Below are 19546 nucleotides of genomic sequence, written 5' to 3'. Positions count from 1 at the left end.
ACACACACACACACACACACACACACGTGAAAACTTTTTTCTTGTTTCACCTGTCGATAATTTTATCATCCATTACTTATAGAAGGATGTGAATTACCACCGCCATATTATACTGTTACTGTTAATTGATGTATTGTGTAGTGTGTGTGTCCGTGTGTGTGGGTGTGTTTAGAGGATGGGGAGGAACAACAACAAGTGTGTATTGTTGGTTGTGTCATCCCTCCCTCACCCCCATCCCCTCGTTACTTGTCTGTCTTCTCCTCCTCCTCCTTCTTCTCCTCCTCTTCCTCCTCCTTTCGTCAGGTTGGGGAACGGTAGACCTTGTGAAGTTTCCTTACCATTTCTTTGTGTCACAGATTCATTTGAGTCTCACAACTCCTCCTCTTCCTGTTCCTCTTCATTCTCCTCCTCCTCATCCTTCGCATCTCCATCGCCACTTTCGTCCTCAGCTCGCCATCCTCGTCTCCACTCCCATCACATTCCCCCCTCCCACCCACCTTTCGTCCTCTGCGTATCATAATCCCCTTCCTCTCTCCCCTTCCCTTCCTCTGTCTCCCCTTCCCCTCGCACACACCACCTGCCGTTCCCCAATCGCTCCTCCCCGGAAAGTTGAAAGTCGAGGGGGGAATGTGGCGGGGTTTCCGGAAGACCAGATAATGATGGGGGGCGCGGAAGGGGTAGAGGATGGGGCCAGAACCCAGGTAAAGAAGGGAGGGTGAGGGGGCAGGACACAGGTGAGGAGAGAGGGAGGACAAAGGAATAGAGCACTTGGATGAGAGGGAGAAGGACGAGAAGGGCGAGGTGGTGGTGGTGGTGGTGGTGAGGGAGGAGTGGATGTAATGAGAGGGATGAGGTAGGAGGAGGAGGAGCAGGTAAGGAAGGAAGGTTGAGACTGAGGCGGCTGCAGGAGAGGAGAGGTAGTGTCGCGAGGTGAAGAGAGAGAGAGAGAGAGAGAGAGAGAGAGAGAGAGAGAGAGAGAGAGAGAGGGAGAGGGAGGAGTGGCGAGGGATGAAGAATGGTGAGGGAAGGGAAGGGAAGAGGTGGGACGGAGGGACGGACTGGCGGACGAGTGAGTCGTTGAAGGGAAGGGGAGGCGCGATGTGGTGGTTCTTTTCTGTGTGTGTGTGTGTGTGTGTGTGTGTGTGTGTGTGTGTGTGTTAAGTTTCAGAGAGAGATAAAGAGAGAGGGAGAGAAAGAGAGGGAGTCCGCCACCAGCTCGTTGTCGTCGTCACCGCCGGAAATCAGGTGTCCGCAACGCGTCACGCTGGAGGCTCGAGGCCGCTTGACGGACGGCCCGCGCCCCTGCTGCTGCTGCTGCTGCTGTTGTTGCTGTCACTATTGCTGTTGCTGTTGCTGTCACTGTTGTGCTTTTATTATTACTGATGCTACTACCACCATCACTATTATTGCAACATCTTACATTTTCTCACTACTACTACTACTACTACTACTACTACTACTACTACTACTACTACTACTACTACTACTACTACTGCTGCTGCTGCTACCTGTGAAGTTAGTGATAATATAATAACATTAATGACATTCCTTCCATTACTCCCTTCACTGTACGTGTCCACATACGTCATCTCATTTACCTCCGTGACGGAAGTATGCATGTGCGTGCTTATGTATGTATGAACAAATGTTTGTATGTATATATGTATACTCACACCATGGGTGCAGTTAGTGCTTTACTACGAGTCTCCTGTACTGGGCATCAGTGACATCAGTCCCTCAGAAGGCTACAGTCACGCCGCTTCCTGTAGTTGGTGTTGACGAAAACAATAAACAAGTACGTTACTCGTTCTCACTACATTTCGTTGAATTTCAGCTTGTAAGGACGATAGTTGGGTTCACTTTTCACAGATGTAAGGCGAAGGATTGTAATGCAAGATCGAGAAAATGGAAATTGAATACCTGCGAACAGTAAATGATGCACGGTGATTTGAGATGAAAAACGACAGGAAAAGTGACACTATGGAAGCAATTCATCCCAAATGAGTAACTATATCGGAGAGCGAAAGATGTTGATGTAATAGTGAGCACTAGCCTGTATCAAGAAACGCTTTGCTTTCACGATCACCATGACTATTTTCAAAGGCCACAGAGATCATTAGCTGGGTTCTCAATAGTGTTTCTCCTGTTCATAATGTACAAATCTTGTTAACCAGTGAGTAGAACCGTAAAAATACCCTTAGAAACACGTGTTACCTCAACTAGAGCCTTTTGAATGTAGTTAAAATGCGGCGCAGAAGTGTTTCAGAATAAGGTCTTGGGAGCGATGTCATAGTTACCTTAAACGTACAGGGAGCGACGCGCCACGGATATCCTGGTGAATCTTAAATAACCGAGAGCAGGTTGGATAAGCCACTGGGAGACTAACTGGCTGAGTTGTGCCGGCAACATTGTGAAAACCAATGCTACAGTTGTCTGAGAATACGTTGATGAAATACAAATGAAAATTACCTACACACACACACACACACACACACACACACACACACACACACACACACACACACACACACACACACACACACACACAGACAGACAGACAGACAGACAGAGAGAGAGAGAGAGAGAGAGAGAGAGAGAGAGAGAGAGAGAGAGAGAGAGAGAGAGAGAGAGAGAGAGAGAGAGAGAGAGACTGTACTTGCTCTGAACTTTACTACATGAGAGCCTTCGTCACCTCGTAGCTCAAAGTCCCCAGTGTTACCCTAGGCTTATCAGTGTCTCGTGTGAGCTTGATAAGTAAGAGCCGAGGATAAGGCTTGCGTGTTGCTGTGACTGGTGACTGAGAAAAGATGGCCCTCCTCCTCCTCCTCCTCCTCCTCCTGTTCTTACTCTGAAACGCTTTGCTCCCACCACGACGGTTTCCAAAGACCGTAGCTGATCAGTCGGGTTTTTAAATGCATTTCTCCTGTTAATTATGTAGAAATCTTGCTAATCTGTCACTATAACCGTAAAAAAAGAACAACTTTAACTGTAACTTCAGCTACTAGAGCCTTTTGAAAGTAGTGGAAGTGCGGCGCAGAACTGTTTCAGAATAATACCAAGGGATCTTTACAGCATCGTAGCGTCCGTTGTGGTGGCTGTAGTACTTTTGCTATCGTTTCTATAAGGATTTACATGCAATAGTACTAGAATGTTGGTATTTTCATCACCATCATCATCGTCATCATCGTTATCTTCGTGCCTTGTTCCCCCTTTTTGAGCTCGTTAGATGTCGTTGTGTGTGTTGCGGGTAGGAGGGTGACAGTTGCGGCCCCGCATAGAAGAATCCCCCTCATGTCCAACTAACAGTGAAAACAAGGGTAAAGTGGGGTGAGGACGGCTGGGCGAGGGGGCGAGGGGGCGCCTGGGTTAATGTGGTGCTGGCGGTAGGGCGAGGAGGGAGGGAAGCAGGAGAGGAGTGTGACCAGGCCTGGGGATAGCGAGTACAAGGGATGGATAAGTCTTTTGAGTGTTATTTATTATTTTTTTTTGTCTCACTCTCTCCTTCGGTTACTGCAGAGGGAATGAAAAGTAAAAGCAAAGAAGAATGAGATGTAGATGAGAGAGGGGTACGAAGTGGAAGCGTATTGAGCAAACCGTAGTGCTGCTGTTGGTGGGGGAGAATACTGCGTTTGTCGTAGGTGGTGCTGGGGGCGGGAAGACATGCGTGTTAGCCTGGCCTGTGGGGCGAGGATTGAGGGTTGGCGGTGGACGGGCGGGAGGGGAGGACGATGGAGGGAGAGGGTAGTGGGGGAGGGAGTGACGACGTGGGGTGCTGGCGCGGCGGCAACAGACCCCCGCCCTGTAGCACCCCGCCATTTAGGGAGCCCAACACCCCACTGACTAACTCCGCGATTCCTTCATAACACAATCGTCGGCAGAAGTTGACCCACGTGAACTATTTTCTCTCTACAGGCGTGTACGAGAACGGACCGGCTGGCGCTTGTCCATTCTCCTCCCTTCCTCCCTTCTATCTCACTCCACCCTCTACCCGCCGCACTTTCTCCCCCCATCCCCCCCTTCATCGGCCAAATTGTGTGGTGCTCCCTCCCGTCCCGTCCCTCCCATACCCCCGGGGCGGGCGGGGCGGGCGCGCTACCCCCGCCTCCCTTCATCCCCTTGTGTAGCCCCGCGCTCTGCTGTACCCAGGCCAGGGAGTGCTGGGGCCGTCGCCGCCACCCACCCTCTGTCCTTCTCTGTGCTTTGTGCCTCATCTCAAGCTGTCTTGGTAGTTCCCGTTTGAGGGATGACGTCAGACTGTACCTAAGAAATTGCTGTGCTTTTTGTTTTTCCATACTGAAGTTTGCGCGCTCATGCATCCTGTCCCCTGCGACCTGAAGTCAGCCAGCCAGCGGCGAGGCGTTCCTGCTGGTGGGCCGTTCGTGCGTTGGTGATCATTTTGAACACTTTGATGCATCGTAGAATTACACGTTTCAATTCCAGCTACTTTTGGGGTGTACTATTTATCTCTCAGACTAAAAGAAATACGACTTCAACTTTTTTTTTTCTTGTTTTTTTTTATTGAGAACCCACCACAGCACGAATGAAAAAAAAAAAATCAAAACACCGCCATCGTTTATTTGGACATTTAATTAGATGTGTCGCTTTTGAAGTTGTATATTCATCTTGATAAGACTTGTTTATGAATTTGAACATAGCCACGTGCTGTAGAGTTGAAGTGCATTTACGTAAGAGTGCGGCTCGTTTTTGGTCGTGCGAGTTGGAATCATGCTTCACTCCACGAGACTAGGCTTATATTAATTTGCGTTCATAACGCGGTCTTTGGCTGTTCTCTTCAGGAACTGGTAACCTCAGTGGGGTATTTTTTATACTTTTATGTTGTTGGGCTTGACCAGAACCCTCACTTACTTAAAAAAATATATTAACAAAATGCACGATTCTCTACATTTCATCTTCATTTGTAATTTGCAGAATGGGGGGAGTCGGGTACCAGACACGCAGCTCCACCTACGATGGCACTCACACACCCACCTCCTTCACCAGCATGCTGTCAGAGCTGCACCACGGACGGGCGTACACCGATGTGTCGCTGGTGTGTGACGGGGGCATCGTGAGGGCCCACCGCGCAGTGGCTTTCCCTCTGCTCGCCCTACCTAGGTATCTGTACCCAGCCGTTCCCAGCCGCCACTCGGGGACTGCTTGTTTATTCGTCCTTCCTACCCACTATTCTTTTTTTTTTATGATTATTTATTTATTTATTTTATTTATTTATTTGATTTATTTATTTTTGTGTACCCACTCAACTGGTCTCCGCCACTCGTACAAGGACTGCTTGGCAATTCCTCCCTTCATCCCACTATTCCTGTATGCTTCCATAGTTTTTATTTGTGCTTAGATTCATACGTGTATTTGCGCTGGAGTTTGACTGTCTTTATTTTAATACCTTGGGTGTAACTAATGTGCTTGTTTTGACTGACATCTTATTTTTAATACCTTGGTGTAGCTAATGTGCTTGTTTTTATTTATTTATTTTTATAATTTAATTGATACCAATATGTTTCTTACTATTTTACTTCTATTTATTTTGAGGAGAGAGAGAGAGAGAGAGAGAGAAGAGAGAGAGAGAGTGGAGAGGAGAGAGAGAGAGAGAGAGAGAGAGAGGAGAGAGAGAGAGAGAGAGATGAGAGAGGAGAGAGAGAGAGAGAGAGATTTTTAAAGATTCTATATATATGATGTAAGTGGATTTTTTGCAGCCTACAGGGTGGCTCAGACAAGAAATACAAAACATAATTCAAACATTGTGCCATGAAAGACTATTGAAGTTTCATCTCCTTGGTGGGTGTTATTATAAACCCAGCTGACAGAATCTGATATATACAGTATGAATAATTACATATCTGATTGAAATAATTCTTTCAGGGCAGTGTCTATTTTATATAATTATTTCTATTAAAATCTTATTTCTCTTAAGGGGGTTCACACTTCAGAAATACAATGTTTTATCAAAGGAGGAATAAAGATACTGGAATGCTGCAGCTGACCTCCATACTATCATACTGATCTTCCTTGCTTCTCCCACCTCTGTCCTCAGCTGTGGTGCTGTCAGTGTGCCCAGACACTGATGTCCTGATGCTTCAGAAATACAATATTTTATCAAAGAGAAGTAGAGGCACTGGAATGCTTAAACTGACCCCTCTACTGTCACACTGATCTGACTTACTTCTCTCACCTCTGTGCTCAGCTGTGGTGCTGTCGGCATGCCCAGATACTGATGCTCCTCTACTACTGCCGGAGGTGCCTGTTCAGGATGTGCTGTACCTGGTGTCCTTCATCTACAGAGGCCAGGTGGATGTGCACCAACAGCACATTGCCTCCTTCTTGAGGACTGCCAAGCATCTTCATGTGCTGGGCCTGGAGGAGGGAGACAGGGTAGGTGAAGTGCCACTGTGTTAGAGTTGGAGCTGTTGAAATATGGACAGAATTTTACGATAGGTGAAAGAGTATATTAGAGGGATATGGGACAGGATTTTAGGGTAGTTGAAGCAGTGTACTTGATGAACAGGGGATTGGATTGTAGAGCAGACACATTTGAAGGGAAATTGGACAAATATAGATATGGAGACAGTACAGTGAGGTAAATACACACACTATTAAAACCATGTGTGTCCACAGTAGAAGGAGACAAATTCTCAATGATCACACTTGCATGTGGGTGGAACTTTGATAATTGGGTCGTATCTGGGCCAGGCTAATGATATGGTCATGTTTCCTAACAGTTTGCTGACCTACTTTGTGGTTTGCTTGCTTGTTGCCTTCATGATCTTTGGTTTGTTGAAAGTCATACATCAACTTCTTAAGCAAATTGTACCTGTGATCTATAAGCAGTTTATTTATTCATCTGTGTGTGTGTGTGTGTGTGTGTGTGTGTGTGTGTGTGTGTGTGTGTGTGTGTGTGTGTTTAAGGAGAGGTCTTTCCAAATATCATTGAAATTACAGTCATTAAAGTATTCACTGTACTCATCTCTCATTTCTCTCATATCTTAAACTTTCTATCACTTTGATCTCTCATCTTATATAGAAGCCTTATGAGTACACCAGTCTGCTGTAGTCTTGTATATCCACATCCTCACACTGTCTCTAGGAGGCCATCATTCTTTTCCCGTACCTTTGCTGAATGTGCCAGAATTCATAGGCACTTTCATTACCCTAACAGTGCATACTATATTCGCAGCAAGCACCTGCATCTTTCACCCTTAACTCCTTGAATCATACTCAGTCCTTATCTATATTTTTCAATGATGTTTCTTTTTGCATCCCTACATCCTAGGAACCTTACCATTCATTTATCATTTACAAATCTCTCTCATGCCTCTGTTCATGCTTTCATGCTTACAGAGGATTAAACTAAGGTATGGTAACTCTCACACCCTTTCCATTCTGTACTTTCCTTTGATTTTGATCACTTGATATATGCTTCTTACTTCTTATGCACTTGAAAGGTCATGAATATATGGTCTGGTATGGGCTTAGGTTTGTGATAGAGCCAAGTGTGACGCAGAATATGATGTTTGCTCTCTGCTCCGGTTTGTGGTACTTGATGAAATTACAAATGAATACAGGGAGTCCAGGGTTTATTACAGTTTCAGCATCCACTGTTTTGTGGTTATGACGCTGGCAGTGATTTATTAGCATTAGCATTAGCATTAGCATTAGCATTAGCATTAGCATAAGTGACTGACATACTTTAGGTGCTTACTCAGGCTTGTTCAAAAATTGGTTTATGATGTGTAGGAATGGAACTCCATTGTAATTTGAGGACTCCCTGTACATGCATATGATCAGAAAAATTCTGTTGATATAGCTTACAAAGTTTTCAGAATGTGTGGGACAAGGAGGATGGGATGGAGGGGTGGTGATATTGCAGTCTTTGATGAGTACTTGTGTTCACAGCTGGTCGACTCCCCAAGCAAGTCAGATGCCAGCTCCTCCACCTCTGGCAGTGAGGCAGGAGATGACCTCAACACTCAGCAGTTCATCAATGGGAATAACAACAATGAGAATGAAGAAGATGAAGCAGAGGAAGAGGATGAAGAGGAGGAGGAAGAGGAAATGGTGATTACATTTTTCATAGTACATGATTTATATTTTCTTGCTCTTGTGATCATATACCAGACTGTGTTAATTTATGTATATATGCTGAATTTCTTAAATCTACTATTCATTATTAGTTTCATTGAATACAATGTCAGAAATAATATAATTTATATAGCTGCTGACTAATTATTAGGTCTCTAAGTTAGAGACATCTCCAGAAAATGCAATGGTATCATTAACAACCATGCCATTACAGTAGTCATGGATGTGAATATGCAGTCTCTGAGCATTTTTTACTCATATCACACTGAAATGATCTCATATGTGAATGTTTATTTACTATTGCTTTTTATTTTATTCCAACTTTTGCTCTTGCTATAAGAACATGAGAAGAACATAATAAGGGGAGCTGCTAGAAGCCATCAGGCCTACAAGTGGCTATTGCTCTATGAAACATGTCTAATTATTTACAGCTGTCATCCCCATCCATGAATTTGTCTAGTCTTCTTTTAAAGCTACCTAATAACTCAACACTAACAACAATAACAACAACCTGATTACTGAATTTGTTCCATTCATCTACCATTCTATTTGAGAACCAATTCCTGAAAGATGATAAATCATATCTCCTTCAGAGTGAACATGCGGATGCCATCAAACATGAACTCACTGTGAAGGAAGAACCAGCAGAGACAGCAGAAGCTACAGCTGACGTGTCCAGTGACGGGAGAATAGACTTGAACTTTTACCTCCAGCAAGCCATCCAGAGTGCATCAATGCCTTGCCCATTGTGTAAAAAGGTGAGGAGGCAGATTTCAAGACACTTATCCTCTAATTTTGGATGATCCTTTTTTACCTTTTCTTTATGGACTGGCAGCTCAGTGCCATACCAGTCATCTGCTGCAGACTTGGCAGCTAAGGTTTTGTTATTGTTTGCAGGAGTTCAAGAGCCAGTCAGGGCTGCGGGACCACATCCGCCTGCACACTGGGGAACGACCATTTGAATGTGAGTTTTGCCAGATGAACTTTGCCCGAGCCTCTCACCTGAAGCGCCACCGCCGCATGCACACTGGGGAGAAGCCCTTCATGTGTCGCATCTGTGGCAAGGACTTCTCTCGAGGAGACAAGCTGAAGGACCACCTGCGAAGGCATGACGCTGAGGACAAGTTGAGTAAAATTCGGAAGCAGATCTACAGCCCTGATGAGGCTGGTGGTGAGGGTGAGTCAGAAGGCCAGGCTGGTGGGGTGGTGGGAGCAGCAGCCTCACAGATCTTGACCTCCAAGTCTGGCAGCAGTGGACCTGAGCCTGGATTGATGCCCCCTGCCAAGCGGCCAGAGGCAGGCCCCCAAAGAATCCCCAGGCCCACGCCCAGTACCAGCAGGCCATGACGCAGGTGCCATCCATGCTGGTACCTCAGAGTGAGAACTACATGCCTCACATGCTGGGTGTCACCAGCATTGGAGAGTGTATCCTTAGACCCATTAACTAGTGTTGTATTGATATGTTGCTCTTCATGTTAACTAATGTCAGAGGAGTTGTAAGGACCAGTTTGCCTCCTTATGGAGTCAGTCTCTTTGGTAGGCTTACTGAGTTAATTCCTTTGAAAATATATAAAATGACAAAGTAAGAAAATATATACTTATATATCGTATAATTCCTGGTGTAAAACCCAGTTTGTAATTAGTTCACATTTTAGATCAACCAATGTGCCATAACCAAATCAACATTACTTGGAATGATTTGCAATACTGTAACTTACCTGCACTGGTATAGTAACACTTTGGGCTACTAGGGTTATCAGGCTTCGCTGCTGAAGACTTGTAGGAGAAAAGTAATTTGATATTTTTGATGCAATAATGAATATACTGAGGATCCTTGATATATGCAGGCTTGCTGTGTAACATTACTTACACTTATACCATTAAAAAGATTGTACTATAGAAAACACTTGATATAAGCAGTGAATTTTAAGGTCATGTAGTTCACACAGAGAGCATTGTGTGCTGAGGTCACAAAGTGTGGGATGTTTGGCTAAGGTCCACAGGATCACTTGCATCTGTAGTCTGCATTGTGGACCAACTACATCAAGCACACTCAGGCTTGCACTTCATTGTTGTCAATTAGTTCACTCCAGCATGTAGATCTGATTGTTGTTACACATATCTGATTTTTGGAAGTAATTACTCTACATTCCTCTCTCTCTCTCTCTCTCTCTCTCTCTCTCTCTCTCTCTCTCTCTCTCTCTCTCTCTCTCTCTCTCTCTCTCTCTCTCTCTCTCTCTCTCTCTCTCTCTCTCTCTCTCTCTCTCTCTCTCTCTCTCTCCTCTCTCTCTCTCTCTCTCTCTCTCTCTCTCTCTCTCTCTCTCTCTCTCTCTCTCTCTCTCTCTCTCTCTCTCTCTCTCTCTCTCTGTTATGAACCCAGTGATGAGTAAATGGTCTTGTTTTTGGAGATTCAGCTTCATTATACTCCCCACTATGTTTCTTGGTTCATTGCCATTTCATGTATATGGTGATGAAGTAAACATTATAACTGTACTACTGTATCATCACAGTATCTCATCCTAGAAAGCAGAAGCCACTTAGTCAAGGATCCTCTGTAATTTTGGGCTGCTTGGATAAAGTGAGGGTGGTTCTTGTGGTTGTTGCGTCACCCCAGGCCATGACAGTTGACTTAGAAATGCCAACAAGAAGATCGATTGGTGTGACTAGTCTGGTTTTCTCCCCATAAATGCAGAAGACAATCTCCACAATCATATGTTATTTCTCTTTAGATATATAAGTTCGTACATAAACACATTCATTCACAGGTTCTGTCTGTTTAGGAGAGGTTGGTACACATTAAGTAACTCACTCCATTTCATTGTAACTAAGGTTGATCAAGTATTCTCCAGAGAAATTGTGAGGCTGCAGCTGCACTGAAAGTCAGAATACAGGAGCAAGAGAGATGGAGCTTCCCACAGGGTTTGTATGACTGCGCTCAGAGTGATATGAGGCAAGAGGGGGCGTGCCAGTGAGACAAGCAGTGGGAGAGGTTTTATACCAAAGCTCATCTTACACACTAGCACCATGTAACCTTGATGTTGTGGCACCAAGATTAAGCTCTCAATAAATTAATCAGTCAACTTATATGACACAAAATCAGCTATTTTAGTTAATATGAGATGTAGTTATTGCAGAACTCAAGCATACATTTTGATACTCCATAAAATGAAAGGTAAAGGAACTGTGATGGGTTAGATTTAAAGAATTTCTATAATGTTTTATAATGCATTTTACATATGCCTGCAATTTGCTACAACTATTTAATGATTCCTAAAATATACAATTTTATTGTATATATGAAAATGCTCACTCTCTCTCTTGCTTGCTTTCTCACTCCTGCATGGCCACACCCTAGTAGTGGCAGGGAGAAGAGTGGTTAGATGGAAGAAATGTTGTTGGCTCCTTGAGTTGTGAGTGTCCCTCAGGGAGGAAATACATCTGGGGCTGTGTTTGCCGCTGGTCCAGCAGTTGTGGTCTGTCTGAAACTTGCAAATATTTTGGATGACTGGTTATCCTGGAACTGGTAAAAGAAAAGGATATGCTATGAATATTAATGGAGAAGATATTATTGGTCTAGAAATAAAGGTGTATAAGGACAGAGTAAAACATAAAAATGTAAATAATACTTACTAGCAATGAATTTTATAGCTTGGAACAAAATTAAAAGGCCAATGGATACTTTAATAGCTTATTGTGAAGGCGGGAGAATGTGCATCATGTTCACTATATTGTACTGCAAATTAGAAATTCTAATAACTTAAAAGAAATGTATTTGAAACTTCAAAAATAGCTGAAACAAAATAATATCATACAATATGATAATTGTGAATAAGCTCATATATTTTGCTTCATAGGTAAATAAATGTTGATAAGTAATCGATACTATTAAATGAGATCAATATTGTACATTAAGTTTGTTGATAAAGTTGAAAAAAGGGATACTTAGCAATTCTTGAGAAATATGCTCGATAATGATCTGAAGAGAGAGTTGGTTTAGTTCTGTAACTTCTACAAGATCATATTGTAAATAATATTTTATTTGTATTATTTAGCACAATATTATTTTGCTGAACACTTCAAATTAACAATGTTCACTGAACCCCAAACAAAGAAAAATGGAAGATTTTGTTTTATAACAAAATCTTCCACTTATGATTCTTCATAAGTGTTGAGAGAATCCAATTTGATTTGATTTAGAAATCATGAAAATTAGGACTTATTAAAGCATGAAGAGCTATTTTCATCCCCAAAACTGCCTTGCTAAATTGTCTTTCAGCTACAATTCCACCCTGTCTTCCTCCGTCTTGCAAGAGAGTGTAGCTGCCTTGCATATATCTGTTCTCTGTTTTCAAAGAAAAAAGTTAAATGTGTACAAATATTCAATTGGTGATGGTAATTATGTTAACCACACATACAGTGTTTGTATTATAGTGTTGAGACATAATAGTGCACATAATGTCAAATCATTATTCACTCAATGTACGTACGTAATGTTAGGAACACGTCACATGTACTCACTGTACCATTACTCATATCATGCAGACATTCATCTCATCATTTATTACTAAACATAGATAGCAGTGATTATATTTTGATAAGAAAATTACTCTACTATTATAATACTGTTCAGTTGTAAAGGAGTGAATTTCAAACTAGCACTACAGGTGTGTGTCTGGAAAAGAATATTTTATTGTATTTATTGTGTCCACCTGCCTGGGTTGTGTTTCATTATCTATAATAACCAAGAAATGATGAAGAAAAACAAACTTAAATGAGACAGTTGATAAAGAAAATTGTAGTGCTGTTATGTGAAAGTTTTGTCCAGGTGTACAGGAATTAATTTACAATGACAATTTTGTTTGTGACAGGTATTTCATCAGAGTATGTATGTGTAATTAACAAACTTGGAAATTTCAAGAAGATATTTTCAAACAGTATGAATGCATGACTTAATAGTGACCAAAAACTTTAATGAAATCAGTAGTTTGTGTAAGAGACAACAAATTCAGTCACTTAATTACCACATGAGTTGACAATAGCATTGGGTGTTTGCTAAAAGAGACCAGAAATTATGGTTAAATAATTAAAAGTAAAAAAAAAAAGCATTATGTTAAATAATGAATAAAGGAAAAGGAAAGCTATGTATGGTAAAAATTTAGTGACTGTATTTTTGAAGTGAAATTATCTTGGAGTTTCCTCAAAGTTTAGAAATTAAGAAGTTTGAAGATAACTAAACCAAACTCAGAATTGCATTGGCAGTGGTGGTGATGGTGTTGTTAAGGCGCTGTACACTAACTACATAAGCAACACCGCCTCACTTAGGTGACACTCAGGCTCTCACTGTTGACTTTAAGATTAAGCCATTTCCTGTACTAGTTTCTATATTATGTATCCATTTAAGTGTAAAGTAACTGAAGCACCTTAATGACATATTCTTAATCAAATTCTATGGAGTAGTACAAATTATTTATATTCATCATAGTGTCAGTATGCTTTATAGTAAGCAAATGGGAACATGATATGAAGAGGACTGTTGTACGTGTTCTTTCACTGCTGTGGCATCAGGAATAACTAGAGCTGTGGTTGACTTGACAGACTCATTATGCTATCAGTCTGTATGGATGGTGTGGCTAAAACACTGGTGATCCTATCTGGACCTCTTGATGACAGTGTATGAGGCTTTGTTGAAGGGACTACAAATCTGACTTTGACCCCTGTGGCTGCCATCATGCTTGTAGATCTCCTCCTCCTCCTCCTCCTCTTCCTCTGTTTCCTACTCCTCCTCCAATATTCACAACTGACATTGTGCCTTATAACTAAGGATTAGTGTGTGTGTGTGTGTGTGTGTGTGTGTGTGTGTGTGTGTGTGTGTGTGTGTGTGTGTGTGTGTGTGTGTGTGTGTGTGTGTGTGTGTGTGTGTGTGTGTGTAAGAGTAATAATGACAACTGCCTGTTATGTCACTGGCTTAGAGCATATATAGTATATACATATATGGCTTTTTGAACTGTTTAGTCCTCAGCATCCCTTATTACTCCCATTGTTACTGTAAAAGGAAGAGGATTGATGACTTCTTATGCAAAACCATGTGGAGTTTCCAGCCAATCACATTCCTTTCTGTGCCTGCCACTGTATTGTCCATGTGTGACGTAGCATTCCAGTGTGGTGAAAGGCGTGGTGCTGATTCCAAAACCCTTGATGCTGAGGTATTTGGATATGATTGTGGTAAATTGCTGACATATGCAAAAAATGTATGGAGACTTTCAAAATAGAGAGAAATACATATATATACATTATCTCTCATCCATGAAGGTACTCTTGCATTACACCATCAAAACATTGTTATTCATAGTGTTCTTATTTACAAGGCTGCAACTACAGTAGTATATATGCTAATGTTATATTTTATGTATGATAATCAGCTCATTAGTGGAGGTAATTCTCACTTATGTAACATTTAAACATCATGTAAAATTCTGTGCAAGGACTGGTGTAAAGTTGATGAATGGTGGTGAGGCGTGAACCATCATAGCAGCGTTAGTGGGCACCCAGCAGTGTCCAGGCATCCTTGCAGGGTGGCCAGGGTGAAAACAGGAATGGTCTACCTATATTTATTTGTTTATGAGGCGCCCATGAAGGAGGAGAAGTGAAGTAACACACTGTTTACTTCTTGTGTGACCGTTCTCACTGTTCCCTCCTTGTAAACCTTCTCAACGTGTGTGTTTGCTTGTACACACACACACACACACACACACACACACACACACACACACACACACACACACACAATAGAGTTAATCAATTCTTATTCATGGAAAGACATGTAAGGATGGAAACCATTCCATATTTTGTGTATCATATTTATTTTGTGATAATGTTTGACCATTCTATTTTTATAAACTAAGACTGTAAAATGATCAACATACATTCAATCTGGATTTTTTGTGTTAAGGTTGTATTGTTAATTTGTAAATACAAACATACCATCCCACCATAACCTGTGATTTCACTGATTATTCCATGATGAGGTACAAGGAACGCTTGTGGCAGGTGTTGGGATCCTGATGCTCCATGACACCTGTGTAACTGAAATTTGAGTTAGGACATTAGTCTGAAAGAATTTCCATGTTATTAAAACATTAATTCTCACCCTTAACACTTACACTGGCAATGCAATTATTATATTTAGAAGCTGAGACACAATTGATTTAGAGCAGTGTGCAAACATCAGCAATGCAAGACGGAGGCTTGAGTGGTGGTGAGTACTTGGTCAAACTGTTCAGAGTTTCCCCCTTATATTATTTTCTTTATTTCATATTATGTAAGGGGCACTAGCCGGAAGCAACAACAAAACGAAAAAAGAAGGGCCACTGAGCTTACCTATCTATTATTGTTAAATGATAATTACCTAGAATTTATAGATAACGTAAAGAATATTGCATGGAAACATCACATAAGGTCACACCATTTGCGCGGGGTCTAGATTGGCGGCGGGCCGTATCGTCTTCGGGCGGCGACGGTAGGAGTCACCTTGTCTAGTGTTCGTGATATTTTCTGCATCTTTTCTTCTTCACTGCATCTCCTAGAGTTTTATGGTGAGTGTAACTTATACATAAATCTCAGGGTGCTGTGCAATGGCTGTGGTGTGTGGGAAACTTGTGGGAAGTGGAGAAATAAGAAAAGAGAGAATGGGAGGTGGACTGGACCTGTAAGTTGCTGTCTCCGTTCGAAACCAGTTGAGTCTATTTTGCTGCCACGTGGTGATTAATGGCGGTAGTAGACTGCTGCAGAGGTTATTAACTCTTGGTAATTGGTGATTGTCGTGCACTAACTGCTTGACACTTGTTAGAAATAAGAGTGACGAGTATTAAAAGATGTTGACTACTTGTAGAAGGCTTGCAAAATGGTAATAATGGTGGCAACGTCTTCGGTTGTATTTGGGATATATATATATATATATATATATATATATATATATATATATATATATATATATATATATATATAATTTCCTAACTATCATGTAAGATTGTTGTTTTTCATCAGTATCAGTGTAACTTATTACCACTATAAAGAGAAACATTATAACCATCATGAATAACTTGTCTCGGAAGAAAAAAAAATAATAGTAATTCGTGTGAAAACAAAACATAACTGATTACTAAGGTCTCAGTGAATTTTGGTTGGCCTTCATTGTCCAGATGCTACACACACAGCTTTTCCCTGTGGGGTTTTAGTTTACAAGAAGAGATCTCATCCGTTTTCTACGGCAGCAAAGATGGAGCCATTCTCTCTTATACGGGTAAGCGTGGCCTGTGATGATTTGTGCAGTACTTGGCACAACACTCTCTCTCTGTCTCTCTCTCTCTCTCTCTCTCTCTCTCTCTCTCTCTCTCTCTCTCTCTGCTACAAGAATAGTAACTACTATTATTACTACAGCAATGATTACCATTACTGTTGCTACTCCCTCGCTTTCTCTCGATTAGTTTCAACAAGCTCTAATATATATGTATATATATTTTTTTTTTATTTCAAGAGTGTTTTGATGCCTCTAATGGCAATTTAACAATCATTCGGTATCATCCGTGGGAAAAACATCCTTGAAAACTCGCCTAATCATCATTGTGACCTTAGAAAACAATTGTGACGAGAGAACAGAACGTTCAAGAATACGATGCTAGGGGAGGCGGCAGTAGGATTACTGGTTGGATCATAATGATGCACCCAGTCGATTCATCTCGTGATGTAAGCCTAAGCATAGCACATTAACAAGGCGGCATTCATATTCTACGTAGTTTAAGGGAAGGATAAGAAGTAGGTCTCGTATAGTCTCGTGTGGATATCGACTTGCTGAATCTTTCGTCTTGATAACATCTTCGTCAACGATTTGTTAATAATTCCTCACCCGTCTCTCTCTCTCTCTCTCTCTCTCTCTCTCTCTCTCTCTCTCTCTCTCTCTCTCTTAGTGATTACAATGCTTTAGGACTTTACTGTGCAGCACAGCTTCGTACGCAAGTAAAAGTAACGTAAACATCAAGGTGTGCCGTACTCGATTGTAAGCGTTGCTACAGGGGTGGTAGCGTCACCCTCCGTGGATCTCGGCATATTGAGCAGGATGGCCAGTTCCTTGCTCCGCCTTTACGTTTTCAGTCATAGCTGATTGACACGCATTTTAAGGGTGGGCGAACCTAGGAGCGAGCAATCGTCTCAGAAAAATAGCGGCCGTAACCAGGATTCGAACCCGGGACATCTTGCATTGTAGTCAAACGCACTTCCGCCTCAGTGCAGCGACAAACGTCTTTATTTCCTTTCAATGTTTCAGCATAGAGACCGTGTCATCACCACGGAAACTTCTTACGTGAAGTTTCTCGTGTTTGAAAGTTCTTTTATTCATATTTTCTCATGCTAAAAAAAAATGTTAACTACTGTCAATTTACACATCACCGTTACTTCATTTCCCTGTCATTCACAATCAAAAGTTCATATATCTGTACTTGGGAAACACGTGACTGTCATTTCTTAGAAGAGAAAATGTAGAACGCATATTTTGTGTATACTCATGGTGCTATTTAGTTCTTCCTGCATGTGGCTAAACTGGGATTACATTAATAGGAGTCGTTTGCATGAGTCGGCAAATGCGTGGCGGTCAGTTCTGGGAATGAAGCATGACAAGGCGGTTTTCCTGCGCGTGCAAGTTAAGTGGGACCAAATTCCTGAAATAAAAACACCCACAGCAATGTATTCACCCCTGTCAATTTTTTTTTTCTTTTTTTTTCTATATGTAAATGTTTTGTGTATTTTGCCTCAGCTTCTTGCGTAAACAAGTGCAATGTGGCAGCAGTCTGAGAGTGCATTGCTCAATCAATGATAGTCATCCTGGGTGCAGGGTGCATTCCAAGGTACGTGAAGTGTTTCAAAGGGTACCTGGAAATACTGGGGTGCATGACATGGCAAGTATGTGTGTGTGTGTGTGTGTGTGTGTGTGTGTGTGTGTGTGTGAGTGCACAGTATGGAAAGATGTTTTAGGAAGAACCACCACCACCACCACCACCACCACCACCATCATCATCTCCACCCCTGCAAGACACATGTGAAGGATGATTAACACGAAGGCTACCTTTTAGGCTCTTTATTATTAAATATACATATCTTCACGTTGGCTTGGAAATCAGCCTGAGACGCGCACATATACAAAATAATGAGAGGTGTGTGGGGACTCGACGCGTGCACCACCGACACGCCAGGCCAGCCAGCCTCGCCGCTACCTCGCCAGCTCCTCCCGGCTCCTCTATCACTGGATAAGTACTGGCCGCCGCGCCGAGTCTCCGTCTGTCAGTCACGCGTCCGCCGCCAGTCAGTGAGTCAGTCAGTCTCGTTACCACTCCTCGTCTCAGTCTTACGTGAGTCATTTAGCCTCGTCGCCGGAGCCGCCGTCCCTCTGAGCGACACCTCTCGGTCGCACGCACCGCGCCGTGCCGTGCCCCTCACCTACGTCATGACGGACAGTGATGAGGCACTTTATGTACACGATGTGATTCCAGGTAAATGCCGTCCCTCCTGGTCCCTCCCCTGCTGACGGGGTGTGGCCTTCTCCTAACACTAGGCTGTGTAAATGCTGAGCGTGGAGGCGGCGGCTGCTGCAAGCACTGTACTCCTCTGAACAAAACAACGCCTCGCCTGGGACTCGGGAACAAGGCGGACCTGTCTGGTCTGGGCAAGAACGAACAAGACGTGATTCACAGAGTCGTAACACCTGAGTATTGTTGAGGGATCCACATAGCCAGGCCAGCCCGAAGTGTGTATGTATAGTGTGTACTGTATGTACCGACCGCTCAGTATAAAATGCGCCACCACCGATTGTAAAGACTGAAACAATATTGAGCCGAGCTATGCTGCTAGAGCGGGAGAGGTGAGAAGCTGCCGTCAGTGAGCCCTGAGTAACGGTGCCCTGCTCCTGGGAATTCGGAGGACGGCGACGCCCGTCTCAGGGACACGACCAGTATATATATATATATACTCGTATATATATATATATATATATATATATATATATATATATATATATATATATATATATATATATATATATATATATATATATATATATATATATATATATATATATATATATACGTGTGTGTGTGTGTGTGTGTGTGTGTGTGTGTGTGTCCCTGAAGGGCCGCCGCGGTGTCACTCCTTGATAGTGACGAGGATCAGGGACACGTGACTCTATGGAACTAAGAGACGTGTACAGTGTTTACTGGGTTTCACTAGTAGAGCAAAGGGGATTATGTATGTTGCTTGGCGCCCAGCAAGCAGTGATGGTCCTGCAGGGCTGTCACGGTGCGGCGGAGATCAGCGCGCTTCAAACACCTGCGACAGTTCTGCGTGGGCGTGTCGGCGAGAGTCCCGCGTTGCGTCCTGAAGAGAAGTATGCTTGGCAGTATGCATGGCA

General features: G+C 42.6%; 4 protein-coding genes and 1 long non-coding RNA gene across 7 annotated transcripts in view; 3 read left to right on the top strand and 2 right to left on the bottom strand.

Annotated features, from left to right (window-relative positions):
- The first annotated feature begins 684 nt into the window (after positions 1 to 684).
- LOC135111299 (broad-complex core protein isoforms 1/2/3/4/5-like) lies at positions 685 to 7066 on the top strand. Its single transcript, XM_064024537.1, has 5 exons — positions 685 to 701; positions 4930 to 5115; positions 6050 to 6063; positions 6200 to 6387; positions 7037 to 7066. Exons 1-5 carry the CDS (start codon positions 685 to 687, stop codon positions 7064 to 7066), a joined length of 435 nt encoding a protein of 144 aa, XP_063880607.1.
- Positions 4930 to 14033, top strand: LOC135111245 (early growth response protein 2b-like). Its single transcript, XM_064024414.1, has 5 exons — positions 4930 to 5115; positions 6200 to 6387; positions 7909 to 8070; positions 8688 to 8852; positions 8992 to 14033. Exons 3-5 carry the CDS (start codon positions 8068 to 8070, stop codon positions 9439 to 9441), a joined length of 618 nt encoding a protein of 205 aa, XP_063880484.1. The 5' UTR covers positions 4930 to 5115; positions 6200 to 6387; positions 7909 to 8067; the 3' UTR covers positions 9442 to 14033.
- Positions 14034 to 14937: 904 nt separating this feature from the next.
- LOC135111246 (uncharacterized) lies at positions 14938 to 15687 on the bottom strand. Its single transcript, XR_010273659.1, has 2 exons — positions 15557 to 15687; positions 14938 to 15177 (listed from the first exon to the last, which is right to left on the bottom strand). It is a non-coding gene; the product is annotated as an uncharacterized LOC135111246 (long non-coding RNA).
- LOC135111244 (DNA-directed RNA polymerases I and III subunit RPAC2-like) overlaps positions 15594 to 19546 on the top strand; it is a 114858-nt gene continuing 110905 nt past the window's right edge. The window contains exon 1 of the mRNA XM_064024413.1: positions 15594 to 15686. The gene's annotated coding sequence lies outside the window, so the exon portion shown is untranslated. The remainder of the gene's footprint in view (positions 15687 to 19546) is intronic.
- LOC135111243 (uncharacterized) overlaps positions 19230 to 19546 on the bottom strand; it is an 88140-nt gene continuing 87823 nt past the window's right edge. For all 3 annotated transcript variants that reach the window (XM_064024407.1, XM_064024409.1, XM_064024408.1), the window contains exon 8: positions 19230 to 19546. This exon is cut by the window's right edge and continues 945 nt beyond it. The gene's annotated coding sequence lies outside the window, so the exon portion shown is untranslated.

The sequence above is a fragment of the Scylla paramamosain genome, chromosome 21 (assembly GCF_035594125.1).
Source record: "Scylla paramamosain isolate STU-SP2022 chromosome 21, ASM3559412v1, whole genome shotgun sequence".
NCBI lineage: Eukaryota > Metazoa > Arthropoda > Malacostraca > Decapoda > Portunidae > Scylla > Scylla paramamosain.
Note: the sequence above shows the minus strand (reverse complement) of the source record. Positions and strands in the feature narration are given on the sequence as shown.

Bases quoted from the DNA above. Each gene is read 5' to 3' on its own strand.
- LOC135111299 (XM_064024537.1), top strand. The intron at 6,388-7,036 runs GTAGGTGAAGTG...CATCTTATATAG, and splicing joins GCCTGGAGGAGGGAGACAGG to AAGCCTTATGAGTACACCAG.
- LOC135111245 (XM_064024414.1), top strand. The intron at 8,853-8,991 runs GTGAGGAGGCAG...TATTGTTTGCAG, and splicing joins CTTGCCCATTGTGTAAAAAG to GAGTTCAAGAGCCAGTCAGG.